This window comes from Scyliorhinus torazame, chromosome 13 (genome assembly GCF_047496885.1).
Source record: "Scyliorhinus torazame isolate Kashiwa2021f chromosome 13, sScyTor2.1, whole genome shotgun sequence".
Lineage (NCBI taxonomy): Eukaryota > Metazoa > Chordata > Chondrichthyes > Carcharhiniformes > Scyliorhinidae > Scyliorhinus > Scyliorhinus torazame.
The window spans coordinates 80,926,306-80,941,553 of record NC_092719.1 but is presented as its reverse complement, the minus strand read 5'-3'; the positions used below and the strand labels follow the sequence as shown (position 1 = coordinate 80,941,553).

General features: G+C 51.0%; 1 protein-coding gene across 1 annotated transcript in view; it reads right to left on the bottom strand.

Moving 5' to 3' along the window:
- The window catches only part of LOC140388146 (diphosphoinositol polyphosphate phosphohydrolase 3-beta-like), a 91,329-nt gene extending 84,636 nt beyond the window's left edge, over positions 1–6,693 (bottom strand). The window contains exon 1 of the mRNA XM_072471865.1: positions 6,367–6,693. Coding sequence (XP_072327966.1) covers positions 6,367–6,465 — 99 coding nt within the window. The 5' untranslated portion in view covers positions 6,466–6,693. The remainder of the gene's footprint in view (positions 1–6,366) is intronic.
- Positions 6,694–15,248: the final 8,555 nt, after the last annotated feature.

Genomic DNA, 15,248 nt, shown 5'->3' with positions numbered 1-15,248 from the left:
ATCGAGTATAGAATTTAAGTAACTCCTCCACAATCTTTTTAGCTGTAATATTACGTACAGGAATGGCCTCTGGAAACCTAGGAGACACATCCATTATCGTCAAAAGACATTGATTCCCACTTTTCGTTTTCAGAAACGGTCCTACGCCATCAATTAGGACCCTTGTAAAAAAGGTTCCTCAAATGCTGGAATGGGTATTAAAGGCGCTTGTTTTATTGCTGCTGGAGGTTTCCCTATCACTTGACATGTGTGACATGATTGACAAAATTTAACTACATCTTTATGTAGTCCAGGCCAATAAAAATGTTTTTGTATTTTAGCTTGAGTTTTCCTTATTCCCAAATGACGTCGCACTGGTACCTCATGTGCAACTCACAACACCTCCTTTCTATACCCTACCGGCAATACTACTTGATGAACTTCTGCCCACTTTTCATCCACCTGCATATGTAAAGGTCTCCATTTTCTTATCAAGACATCACTTTCACGGTAATAACACTCTGGTATACACTCAGATCCCCCTTCCGTATTTGCTTCCTGATACATGCGTTTTATTCCTTTATCTTTCTGTTGTAACTCAGCCAATTTTCCCGAACTAAAAATATCCGCCTCATCCTCCACCTGTTCTTGTTCAACCATCTGATCAAAAATCGTTTATGATAATTGCACTTCAACATCATCTTCACTCTTTGATTTCTCCTCATCTTAACCTGTGACTTTGCGACCTTGTTACTGCACAATCCGGAAAAATCCCAGGATATTCGTCCTTCAACATCAGTTGTCTGATTTTCCACTGGCTTATCAACCACAGTGGGCATCACTCTCACCTGCGATCAGAGGGGAATTAATCTCCATACGGGCCCACAGAGAAAAGGTGGAACGGGCTGAGTGGGATAAATTAGTGGAGGGGATACTCCAGGTGGACAGGGGATACTCGGAGGCCCCGGACGCGGGGGCTACTGAGGGAGCCGCGGAGGTTACAGGTGAAGTTTGGGCTGTTGACCACAGGGAAAGCAGTATAACAGTTGGGAAGGGCAAGGAGGAGGGGGTGGGCATCTACGAGTACGGGAAAAGGCGAGCTAAGACGAGCAAGGAGGGGACATGAGAAGTATTTGGCAGGTAGGATCAAGGAAAACCCAAAAGCTTTCTATAGGTATGTCAGGAATAAAAGAATGACTAGGGTAAGAGTAGGGCCAGTCAAGGACAGGGATGGGAAGTTGTGTGTGGAGTCTGAAGAGATAGGCGAGATACTAAATGAATATTTTTCGTCAGTATTCACTCAGGAAAAAGATAATGTTGTGGAGGAGAACGCTGAGACCCAGGCTATTAGAATAGATGGCATTGAGGTACGTAGGGAAGAGGTGTTGGCAATTCTGGACAGGCTGAAAATAGATAAGTCCCCAGGGCCTGATGGGATTTATCCTAGGATTCTCTGGGAAGCCAGGGAAGAGATTGCTGGGCCTTTGGCTTTGATTTTTATGTCATCATTGGCTACAGGAATAGTGCCAGAGGACTGGAGGATAGCAAATGTGGTCCCTTTGTTCAAGAAGGGGAGTAGAGACAACCCCGGCAACTATAGACCGGTGAGCCTCACGTCTGTTGTGGGTAAAATCTTGGAGGGGATTATAAGAGACAAGATTTATAATCATCTAGATAGGAATAATATGATTAGGGATAGTCAGCATGGCTTTGTGAAGGGTAGGTCATGCCTCACAAACCTTATAGAGTTCTTTGAGAAGGTGACTGAACAGGTAGACGAGGGTAGAGCAGTTGATGTGGTGTATATGGATTTCAGTAAAGCGTTTGATAAGGTTCCCCACGGTAGGCTATTGCAGAAAATACGGAGGCTGGGGATTGAGGGTGATTTAGAGATGTGGATCAGAAATTGGCTAGCTGAAAGAAGACAGAGGGTGGTGGTTGATGGGAAATGTTCAGAATAGAGTTCAGTTACAAGTGGCGTACCACAAGGATCTGTTCTGGGGCGGTTGCTGTTTGTCATTTTTATCTATGACCTAGGGGAGGGCGCAGAAGGGTGGGTGAGTAAATTTGCAGACGGCACTAAAGTCGGTGGTGTTGTCGACAGTGCGGAAGGATGTAGCAGGTTACAGAGGGACATAGATAAGCTGCAGAGCTGGGCTGAGAGGTGGTAAATGGAGTTTAATGTAGAGAAGTGTGAGGTGATTCACTTTGGAAGGAATAACAGGAATGCGGAATATTTGGCTAATGGTAAAGTTCTTGGAAGTGTGGATGAGCAGAGGGATCTAGGTGTCCACGTACATAGATCCCTGAAAGTTGCCACCCAGGTTGATAGGGTTGTGAAGAAGGCCTATGGAGTGTTGGCCTTTATTGGTAGAGGGATTGAGTTCCGGAGTCATGAGGTCATGTTGCAGCTGTACAAAACTCTGGTACGGCCGCATTTGGAGTATTGCGTACTGTTCTGGTCAACGCATTATAGGAAGGACGTGGAAGCTTTGGAGCGGGTGCAGAGGAGAGTTACCAGGATGTTGCCTGGTATGGAGGGAAAATCTTATGAGGAAAGGCTGATGGACTTGAGGTTGTTTTCGTTGGAGAGAAGAAGGTTAAGAGGAGACTTAATAGAGGCATACAAAATGATCAGGGGGTTAGATAGGGTGGACAGTGAGAGCCTTCTCCCGCGGATGGAAATGGCTGGCACGAGGGGACATAGCTTTAAACTGAGGGGTAATAGATATAAGACAGAGGTCAGAGGTAGGTTCTTTACGCAAAGAGTGGTGAGGCCATGGAATGCCCTCCCTGCAACAGTAGTGAACTTGCCAACATAAAGGGCATTTAAAAGTTTATTGGATAAGCATATGGATGATAATGGCATAGTGTAGGTTAGATGGCTTTTGTTTTTTGACTTCCCATGTCGGTGCAACATCGTGGGCCGAAGGGTCTGTACTGCGCTGTATCGTTCTATGTTCTAATGTTGGCGCACCAGCTCAGGAAAAGAGAGGCGGCCAGGGAGATAAATAAAGTAAAGAGTAGAGACGGGAATACTGTTCTGGAACCAGCGGGGGTGAACGAGGTGTTTCAGGACATTTACAGTAAATTATATGAGTCGGAACCCCTGGCGGGGGTGGAGGGGATGAGGCAATTTCTGGATCAGTTGAGGTTCCAGAGGGTGGAGGAGGACCTGGTGGAGGGGCTGGGAGCCCCAATTGAATTTGAGGAAATAATCAAGGGGCTGGAGGGCATGCAGTCGGGCAAGGCCCTGGAGCCTGACGGCCACCCGGTGGAATTCTGTAAGAAGTTTGAGTTGGGAGAGGGCAGGAATTGGAAGGATGGGGGATCTATTTATAGATGGGAGCTTTCCCAGTTTGAAAGCTTTGGAGGATAAATTAAAATTGCCAGCAGGGAATGGTTTTAGGTATTTGCAGGTGCGAGACTTCCTGAGAAAACAGGTGCCGGCCTTTCCGCTGCTGCCGCCTCGGGGGATACAGGAGAGTAGTTTCCAGTACCTGGGTGGAAGAGGGGAAGGTATCGGATATTTACCAGGAGCTTTCGGAGGCGGAGGAATCTCCGGTGGAGGAGCTTAAGGGCAAGTGGGAGGACGAGCTAGGAGGAGAGATAGAGGCTGGTCTTTGGGCGGATGCCCCAAGCAGGGTTAATACCTCCTCATCATGCGCCAGGCTTAGCCGGTAGTCCACCGGGCACACATGACAGTGGCCAGGATGAGTAAGTTCTTCGGGGTTGAGGATAGGTGTACGAGGTGCACGGGAAGCCCAGCAAATCATGTCCACATGTTTTGGGCATGCCCGAAGCTTAGAGGGTTTTGGCAGGATTTTGCTAAGGCAATGTCCACGGTACTAAAATCACGGGTGGTGCCGAGTCGGGAGGTAGCGATCTTTGGAGTGTCAGAAGATCCGGGAGTTCAGGGGGCGAAAGACTCGAAGCCCGCCCCCCCACCGACCGAGTGTAGAGACCTGGATTAGTGACATGGCTGGTTTCTCAGTCTCAAGAAAATAAAGTTTGCCTTAAGAGGGTCAATGTTAGGGTTCTCCCGGAGGTGGCAGCCATTTGTCGACTTTTTCAGGGAAAATTAAAATGATAGCAGATGCAGTATTCCAAAAGGGGGGGGGGGGATTGTTGTTGTATGGCTGAGGTGCGAGAGAGAGAGTTGGGTTTGGGGGGGGGGGGGGGGGGGGGGATGTTTATTTGACCATGTTGATGTCATTGTTTATGTTACTGTTATAAAAGTTTTCAAATACCTTAATAAAATATTTTTTTAAAAGCTGTGTTTTACAGGAATCTGTTTATTACAGTAATAATCCATGTTTCCATATCTCCTTAATTCCAGCTTCAATATTACTCCTTCAGAAGAGCTAGAAGCTTTCCTGGGTGAGTCACAACTAAAGGTTTATACACCATTTTATGGGTTATGGGCCAAGTGCGGGCAACTGGGACTAGCTTAATGGTAAAAACTGGGCGGCATGGACTGGTTGGGCAGAAGGGCCTGTTTCCATGCTGTAAACTTCTATGATTCTATGATTTATAAAATGCCCAAGGAACATGTCCCAAAATCTTATATTTTACTATTACAGAGCAAACATTGTGAAACTTCATAACTTTACATGATTAAACTAACCTGATGGCAACGAGGTCAACTGACAGGAAGTTTTACTAAACAGACAATACACTTTGTACTCCTCGAACACCCATGCATAAAATACACACCACTAGGTGCTGCCATTCATGTAAAACAGCAGTGACTCTTTCCAGCAATTCTTCAGAGTCCAACTGCTCACACGTTTGCAGGCACCTCAGTCTCCAACATATATGCACCTCCAGGGGAAATATGTATCCAACGGTTTTGAAGCTGACACATTGACTTTAGGCACAACACCTCAAAACCATATGGGAGCCAGATCCCACCCAACCCCCTGCCAAGATAAATGAGCCAGCCACAAGGGTCACTGCGTAACTTACCAATAATGCTTTAACATGAACTCTTGCACTCAAAAGTGCGCTACCCACAGTTACTGCCTTTTGACATTCAAAAATAAGGCAAAGTGATTACTTGGATCATGTGCTCAATAAGCTTCAATTAACAACCAGCTATCAATAACGAACCATAATTGTTTAGAAAACATGACGACATGCACAGAACACAAGAAATGCCATGTATGATTATTTCCAAGTAAAGTTCACATTGATATAGTTTTACTTCACAAACTGTCACCTTCCCCGAATGTCGACCTCAAGACAGATTTAATCTGCTGACATCAATGGGGAAATCAATCACCTAGCTTCTGAAGTCCAAGTCCAGCACTCCCAGCCAAGTTAAAGGCTTGGTACCAGCTAAGACTGGAATCCAATGGTGCGAAATCTTGATAAGTACCAGAGTCAGTATTCGCAAGAAGGAGATTTCTCATTTTCTAGGTGTCTCAAAGATCAGAGACACACAAACTGACAAGTCTCCTTTCGTCTCATTTTCAATCATACTACTTTCATTGGGCGGGCGAAGAAAAATGATTATTTGTTCCTTGCTCCTACCCCAGTATCCAAGAAGCACCTGCGGTGAAATAACCTGACCGTGGCAGTTCTCTTTAAATGACGCAGTTAGGAGAATCAACTTGCCTATTATAATAGCTTCACACACGTTACTGTCGCCGATGCTTTCTGACAAACCAACATTATCGATGGCAGCCACTTGGAGCGCTTATACACACGGTACACGTCGGATGCCACTCAAGACAGCAACGTCGCTCGGATGCTGCTTCCCAAAAGAAATTTACTAAAAAATAACGAGTGCACTATCCTCCAACCTGAAGATCTTTTCACACATGAATAACAGACTAGTCTCTGGATGTTCTATGAACCATTTAACCAGACGTAGTCAATTTACAACAAGAGAATCCTCAGCTCCAGTGACTGGCGGGTCTATCAGTAGGAACCCATTGTTCAGAGGGCAACAGGCTGTCAGAATAGGGCAGGGGAGGAGCAGAGAGAGGCATCAAAAAGTACCATTCAGTGGTGGGGGAGAGAGAAGAGATGCTGCTGAAGACTAAAGATCCAAGTCTAACTTAAATTGCTTGTAACAAGTGTGAGAAAAGAGCGAGAGATCAGAGGCAGGCCAGAGGAGAACGGGTTGGCTTCTGTACTTTGTATTAAAGACGCTCTTTAAGCAAATGGCTGGCTACCAGGCTGAATTGGAGAGTGACTGGGGAAGGAAGGGATGGGGAAGGGAGAGGGTGGGAATGGAGGAAGTAAACAAGAGGGGGTCGGGTAAAGGGGGAACCACCGAGCGGCTCAGAGGGAAGGGGGGGGTGGAGAAGAGTGGCGGACGGGGTCCACCCCCACCTCAAACGGCCGGTGAAGCGACTCAACAAGGCGGGAAACGCTCACCTCCTCCTCACACTCGGTCTTGAAGCAGAGACACGCCGCCCGCTTCTTGTAGCCCTCGCCATCGTAGGTGCGTGTCTGGTTGTGCTTAATCTTCATCATCTGGCTCGGGGCGGGCGGGCCACCGCCGCCAACAAACCGCGGGGGGAAGAGAGAAAAGCCGGGCCGATAAAATATATATAACTAATATATTTCTCAGCAGAGGCGGTCAGTGCTTTCCATCCACTCTCTCGCACCCTCCTCTGCTGCTCCGCCGGCTTCTCCTATTTAAATGGAGCCGCATTCAGTCCGCACGCTGCCGCCATCTTGAACGCCGGGGCCGGAGGGCGCATGCGCGGCGCCCTCTGGGAAATTGAGTTCTTCCCCTCCCCCTGCTCCTCAGACACCTCACTCCCCTCAAACTCCGCACTCCCCTCAAACTCCACACTCCGCACTCCCCTCAAACTCCGCACTCCCCTCAAACTCCGCACTCCGCACTCCCCTCAAACTCCGCACTCCCCTCAAACTCCACAACTCCTCACACTCCGCACTCCCCTCAAACTCCACAACTCCTCACACTCCGAACTCCCCAACTCCTCACACTCCGCACTCCCTTCACACTCCGCACTCCCCTCAAACTCCACAACTCCTCACACTCCGCACTCCCTTCAAACTCCACACTCCGCACTCCCCTCAAACTCCACAACTCCTCACACTCCGCACTCCCCTCAAACTCCTCACTCCTCACACTCCGCACTCCCTTCACACTCCGCACTCCCCTCAAACTCCACAACTCCTCACACTCCGCACTCCCTTCACACTCCGCACTCCCCTCAAACTCCACAACTCCTCACACTCCGCACTCCCTTCAAACTCCACACTCCGCACTCCCCTCAAACTCCACAACTCCTCACACTCCGCACTCCCCTCAAACTCCTCACTCCTCACACTCCGCACTCCCCTCAAACTCCTCACACTCCGCACTCCCCCAAACTTCACAACTCCTTACTCCCCTCAAACTCCTCACTCTGCACTCCCCCAAACTTCACAACTCCTCACTCTGCACTCCCCTCAAACTCCACAACTCCTCACACTCCGCATTCCCCTCAAACTCCACAACTCCTCACTCTCCGCACTCCCCTCAAACTTCACAACTCCTCACACTCCGCACTCCCCTCAAACTCCTCACTCTCCGCACTCCCCTCAAACTCCACAACTCCTCACACTCCGCACTCCCCTCAAACTCCACAACTCCTCACACTCCGCACTCCCCTCAAACTCCTCACACTCCGCACTCCCCTCAAACTCCTCACACTCCGCACTCCCCTCAAACTCCACAACTCCTCACACTCCGCACTCCGCACTCCCCTCAAACTCCACACTCCGCACTCCCCTCAAACTCCACAACTCCTCACACTCCGCACTCCCCTCAAACTCTACAACTCCTCACACTCCGCACTCCCCTCAAACTCCACAACTCCTCACACTCCGAACTCCCCTCAAACTCCACAACTCCTCACACTACGCACTCCCTTCAAACTCCACACCCCGCACTCCCCTCAAACTCCACAACTCCTCACACTCCGCGCTCCCTTCAAACTCCACACTCCGCACTCCCCTCAAACTCCACAACTCCTCACACTCCGCACTCCCCTCAAACTCCACAACTCCTCACACTCCGCACTCCCCTCAAACTCCACAACTCCTCACACTCCGCACTCCCCTCAAACTCCACAACTCCTCACTCTCCGCACTCCCCTCAAACTCCACAACTCCTCACACTCCGCCCTCCCCTCAAACTCCTCACTCCTCACACTCCGCACTCCCCCCAAACTTCACAACTCCTCACTCCGCACTCCCCTCAAACTCCACAATTCCTCACACTCCGCACTCCCCTCAAACTCCACAACTCCTCACTCTCCGCACTCCCCTCAAACTCCACAACTCCTCACACTCCGCCCTCCCCTCAAACTCCTCACTCCTCACACTCCGCACTCCCCCAAACTTCACAACTCCTCACTCCCCTCAAACTCCTCACTCTGCACTCCCCCAAACTTCACAACTCCTCACTCCGCACTCCCCTCAAACTCCACAACTCCTCACACTCCTCAAACTCCACAACTCCTCACACTCCGCACTCCCCTCAAACTCCACAACTCCTCACACTCCGCACTCCCGTCAAACTCCACAACTCCTCACACTCCGCACTCCCCTCAAACTCCACAACTCCTCACACTCCGCACTCCCCTCAAACTCCACAACTCCTCACACTCCGCACTCCCCTCAAACTCCACAACTCCTCACACTCCGCACTCCCGTCAAACTCCACAACTCCTCACACTCCGCACTCCCCCCAAACTTCACAACTCCTCACACTCCGCACTCCCCTCAAACTCCACAACTCCTCACACTCCGCACTCCCCTCAAACTCCACAACACCTCACACTCCGCACTCCCCTCAAACTCCACAACTCCTCACACTCCGCACTCCCCTCAATATCCTCACTCCCCTCAAACTCCTCAGTCCCCTCAAACCCTCTACACTCCTCACTCCCCTCAAAATCCTCACTCCCCTCAAACTCCTCACTTCCCTTAAAATCTTCACTCCCCTCAAACTCCTCACTCCCTTCAAACTCCTCACTCCCCTCAAAATCCTCACTCCCCTCAAACTCCTCAACCTCATCACTGTCCTCAAAATCCTCACTCCCCTTAAAATCCCCACTCCACACTCCAGCTAAACCCCTCCCCAGATCCACACACACCTCACTCCCCTCAATATCCTCACTCCCCTCAAACTCCTCAAGCTCATCACTGTCCTCCCTCAAAATTCTCACTCCAAACTCCTCGCGCCCCTCAAAATCCTCAAACCACTCACTCACCTCAAAATCCTCACTCCCCTCAAACTTCCATACTCCACACTCCCCTCAAACTCCTCACTCCCCTCAAAATCCTCACTCCTCTCAAACTCCCCAAACACCTCACTCCCTTCAAACTCTCCACTTCCCACAAAATCCTCACTCCCCTCAAACTCCCCAAACTCCTCACTCCCCTCAAACTCCTCAGTCCCCTCAAACTCTCCAAACTCCTCACGTCCCTCAGAATCCTCACTCCCCTCAAACTCCCCACTCCCCTCAAACTCCACACTCCTCACTCCCCTCAAACTCCTCACTCCCCTCAAACTCCTCACTCCCCTCAAACTCCTCACTCCCCTCAAACTCATCAACCTCATCACTGTCCTCAAAATCCTCACACCCCTTAAAATTCCCATACTCCACACTCCCCCTAAACCCCAGATCCTCACGCACCTCACTCCCCTCAAAATCCTCACTCCACTCAAACTCCACAAGCTCATCACTGTCCTCCCTCAATATTCTCACTCCGTCAAACTCCTCGCTCCCCTCAAAATCCTCAAAATCCTCACTCACCTCAAACTCCTCACTCCTCTCAAAACCTTCACTCCTCTCAAAACCCTCACTCCCCTCAAACTCCTCACTTCCCTCAAACTCCACACTCCACTCCCCTCAAACTCCTCACTCCCCTCAAACTCCTCACTCCCCTGAAACTCTCCAAACTCATTATTCCCCTCAAACTCCTCACTCCCCTCAAACTCCTCACTCTCCTCAAACTGCACACTCCACTCCCCTCAAACTCCTCACTCCCCTCAAAATCATCACTCCCCTCAAACTCCTCACTCTCCGCACTCCCCTCAAACTCCACAACTCCTCACACTCCGCACTCCCCTCAAACTCCACAACTCCTCACACTCCGCACTCCCCTCAAACTCCTCACACTCCGCACTCCCCTCAAACTCCTCACACTCCGCACTCCCCTCAAACTCCACAACTCCTCACACTCCGCACTCCGCACTCCCCTCAAACTCCACACTCCGCACTCCCCTCAAACTCCACAACTCCTCACACTCCGCTCTCCCCTCAAACTCCACAACTCCTCACACTCCGCACTCCGCACTCCCCTCAAACTCCACACTCCGCACTCCACTCAAACTCCACAACTCCTCACACTCCGCACTCCCCTCAAACTCTACAACTCCTCACACTCCGCACTCCCCTCAAACTCCACAACTCCTCACACTCCGAACTCCCCTCAAACTCCACAACTCCTCACACTACGCACTCCCTTCAAACTCCACACCCCGCACTCCCCTCAAACTCCACAACTCCTCACACTCCGCGCTCCCTTCAAATTCCACACTCCGCACTCCCCTCAAACTCCACAACTCCTCACACTCCGCACTCCCCTCAAACTCCACAACTCCTCACACTCCGCACTCCCCTCAAACTCCACAACTCCTCACACTCCGCACTCCCCTCAAACTCCACAACTCCTCACTCTCCGCACTCCCCTCAAACTCCACAACTCCTCACACTCCGCCCTCCCCTCAAACTCCTCACTCCTCACACTCCGCACTCCCCCCAAACTTCACAACTCCTCACTCCGCACTCCCCTCAAACTCCACAATTCCTCACACTCCGCACTCCCCTCAAACTCCACAACTCCTCACTCTCCGCACTCCCCTCAAACTCCACAACTCCTCACACTCCGCCCTCCCCTCAAACTCCTCACTCCTCACACTCCGCACTCCCCCAAACTTCACAACTCCTCACTCCCCTCAAACTCCTCACTCTGCACTCCCCCAAACTTCACAACTCCTCACTCCGCACTCCCCTCAAACTCCACAACTCCTCACACTCCTCAAACTCCACAACTCCTCACACTCCGCACTCCCCTCAAACTCCACAACTCCTCACACTCCGCACTCCCGTCAAATTCCACAACTCCTCACACTCCGCACTCCCCTCAAACTCCACAACTCCTCACACTCCGCACTCCCCTCAAACTCCACAACTCCTCACACTCCGCACTCCCCTCAAACTCCACAACTCCTCACACTCCGCACTCCCGTCAAACTCCACAACTCCTCACACTCCGCACTCCCCCCAAACTTCACAACTCCTCACACTCCGCACTCCCCTCAAACTCCACAACTCCTCACACTCCGCACTCCCCTCAAACTCCACAACACCTCACACTCCGCACTCCCCTCAAACTCCACAACTCCTCACACTCCGCACTCCCCTCAATATCCTCACTCCCCTCAAACTCCTCAGTCCCCTCAAACCCTCTACACTCCTCACTCCCCTCAAAATCCTCACTCCCCTCAAACTCCTCACTTCCCTTAAAATCTTCACTCCCCTCAAACTCCTCACTCCCTTCAAACTCCTCACTCCCCTCAAAATCCTCACTCCCCTCAAACTCCTCAACCTCATCACTGTCCTCAAAATCCTCACTCCCCTTAAAATCCCCACTCCACACTCCAGCTAAACCCCTCCCCAGATCCACACACACCTCACTCCCCTCAATATCCTCACTCCCCTCAAACTCCTCAAGCTCATCACTGTCCTCCCTCAAAATTCTCACTCCAAACTCCTCGCGCCCCTCAAAATCCTCAAACCCCTCACTCACCTCAAAATCCTCACTCCCCTCAAACTTCCATACTCCACACTCCCCTCAAACTCCTCACTCCCCTCAAAATCCTCACTCCTCTCAAACTCCCCAAACACCTCACTCCCTTCAAACTCTCCACTTCCCACAAAATCCTCACTCCCCTCAAACTCCCCAAACTCCTCACTCCCCTCAAACTCCTCAGTCCCCTCAAACTCTCCAAACTCCTCACGTCCCTCAGAATCCTCACTCCCCTCAAACTCCCCACTCCCCTCAAACTCCACACTCCTCACTCCCCTCAAACTCCTCACTCCCCTCAAACTCCTCACTCCCCTCAAACTCCTCACTCCCCTCAAACTCATCAACCTCATCACTGTCCTCAAAATCCTCACACCCCTTAAAATTCCCATACTCCACACTCCCCCTAAACCCCAGATCCTCACGCACCTCACTCCCCTCAAAATCCTCACTCCACTCAAACTCCACAAGCTCATCACTGTCCTCCCTCAATATTCTCACTCCGTCAAACTCCTCGCTCCCCTCAAAATCCTCAAAATCCTCACTCACCTCAAACTCCTCACTCCTCTCAAAACCTTCACTCCTCTCAAAACCCTCACTCCCCTCAAACTCCTCACTTCCCTCAAACTCCACACTCCACTCCCCTCAAACTCCTCACTCCCCTCAAACTCCTCACTCCCCTGAAACTCTCCAAACTCATTATTCCCCTCAAACTCCTCACTCCCCTCAAACTCCTCACTCTCCTCAAACTGCACACTCCACTCCCCTCAAACTCCTCACTCCCCTCAAAATCATCACTCCCCTCAAACTCCTCAAGCTCATCACTGTCCTCCCTCAAAATTTTCACTCCGTCAAACTCCTCGCTCCCCTCAAAATCCTCAAACTCCTCACTCACCTCAAACTCCTCACTCTCCTCAAACTTCTCACTCCCCTCAAACTCCTCACTCCCCTCAAACTTCTCACTCCCCTCAAACTTCACACTCTTAACTCCCCTCAAACTCCACAAAATCTTCACTCCCCTCAAACTACACACTCATCACTCCCCTCAAACTTCTCACTCCCCTCAAACTTCTCACTCCCCTTAATATCCTCACTCCCCTCAAAGTCCACAAACTCATCACTCCGCACAAACTCCTCACTCCCCTCAAACTCCTCAGTCCCCTGAAACTCCCCAAACTCCTCACTCCCCTCAAACTCCTCACTCCCCTCAAACTCCTCACTCCCCTCAAACTCCTCACTCTCCTCCAACTTCACACTCCTAACTCCCCTCAAACTCCACAAAATCTTCACTCCCCTCAAACTCCACACTCATCACTCCGCTCAAACTCCTCACTCCCCTCAAAATCGTCACTCCTCTCAAACTCCCCAAACACCTCACTCCCTTCAAACTCCCCACTTCCCACAAAATCCTCACTCCCCTCAAACTCCCAAGCTCCACACTCCCCTCAAACCCCCCTAAATCCTCACTCCACTGAAACTCCCCAAACTCATCATTCCCCTCAAACTCCTCACTCCCCTCAATCTCCTCACTCCCCTCAAACTCCACACTCGACTCCCCTCAAACTCCTCACTCCCCTCAAACTCCTCACTCCCCTGAAACTCCCCAAACTCATCATTCCCCTCATACTCCTCACTCCCCTCAATCTCCTCACTCCCCTCAAACTCCACACTCCACTCCCCTCAAACTCCTCACTCCACTCAAAATCCTCACTCCCCTCAAACTCCTCAAGCTCATCACTGTCCTCCCTCAAAATTCTCACTCCGTCAAACTCCTCGCTCCCCTCAAAATCCTTAAACTCCTCACTCACCTCAAACTCCTCACTCCTCTTAAAACCTTCACTCCTCTCAATCCCTCACTCCCCTCAAACTCCTCACTCCCCTCCAACTCCTCACTCCCCTCCAACTCCTCACTCCCCTCAAACTCCTCACTCCCCTCAAACTCCTCACTCCCCTCAAACTCCTCACTCCCCTCAAACTCCTCACTCCCCTCAAACTCCTCACTCCCCTCAAACTTCTCACTCCCCTCAAACTTCTCACTCCCCTCAAACTTCACACTCTTAACTCCCCTCAAACTCCACAAAATCTTCACGCCCCTCAAACTTCTCACTCGCCTTAATATCCTCACTGCCCTCAAAGTCCACAAACTCATCACTCTGCTCAAACTCATCACTCCGCTCAAACTCCTCACTCCCCTCAAACTCCTCACTCCCCTCAAACTCCTCACTCCCTTCAAAATCCTCACTCCCCTCAAACTTCCAAACTCCACACTCCCCTCAAACTCCTCACTCCCCTCAAACTCCTCACTCCCCTCAAACTCCTCACTCCCCTCCCCAGCTCCTCAGCCACCTCACTCCCCTCAAACCCCCCAAAATTCTCACTCCCCTCAAAGCCCCCAAACTCCTCACTCCCCTCAAACTCCTCATTCCCCTCAAACTCCTCACTCCACTCAAACTCCTCACTCCCACAAAATCTTTACTCCCTTCAAACTACCCAAACTCCTCACACCCCTCAAAATCCATACTCCCCTCAAACTCCTCACTCACCTCAAAATCCTCACTCCCCTCAAACTCCTCACTCCCTTCAAAATCCTCACTCCCCTCAAACTTACAAACTCCACACTCCCCTCAAACTCCTCACTCCCCTCAAACTCCTCACTCCCCTCAAACTCCTCACTCCCCTCCCCAGCTCCTCAGACACCTCACTCCCCTCAAACCCCCCAAAATTTACACTCCCCTCAATCCCCCCAAACTCCTCACTCCCCTCAAACTCCTCACTCCCCTCAAACTCCTCACTCCCCACAAACTCCTCACTCCCCTCAAACTCCTCACTCCCCTCAAACTCCTCACTCCCACAAAATCTTTACTCCCCTCAAACTACCCAAACTCCTCGCTCCCCTCAAAATCCTCAAACTCCTCACTCACCTCAAACTCCTCACTCCTCTCAAAACCTTCACTCCTCTCAAACCCTCACTCCCCTCAAACTCCTCACTCCCCTCAAACTCCTCACTCCCCTCAAACTCCTCACTCCCCTCAAACTCCTCACTCCCCTCCAACTCCTCACTCCCCTCCAACTCCTCACTCCCCTCCAACTCCTCACTCCCCTCCAACTCCTCACTCCCCTCCAACTCCTCACTCCCCTCAAACTGCTCACTCCCCTCAAACTCCCCACTCCCCTCAAACTCCACACTCCCCTCAAACTCCACACTCATCACTCCCCGCAAACTTCTCATCCCCTCACACTTCTCACTCCCCTTAATATCCTCACTCCCCTCAAACTCCACAATCTCATCACTCCGCTCAAACTCCTCACTCCCCTCAAACTCCTCACTCCCCTCAAACTCCTCACTCCCCTCAAACTCCTCACTCCCCTCAAACTTCCAAACTCCACACTCCCCTCAAACTCCTCACTCGCCTCAAACTCCCAAA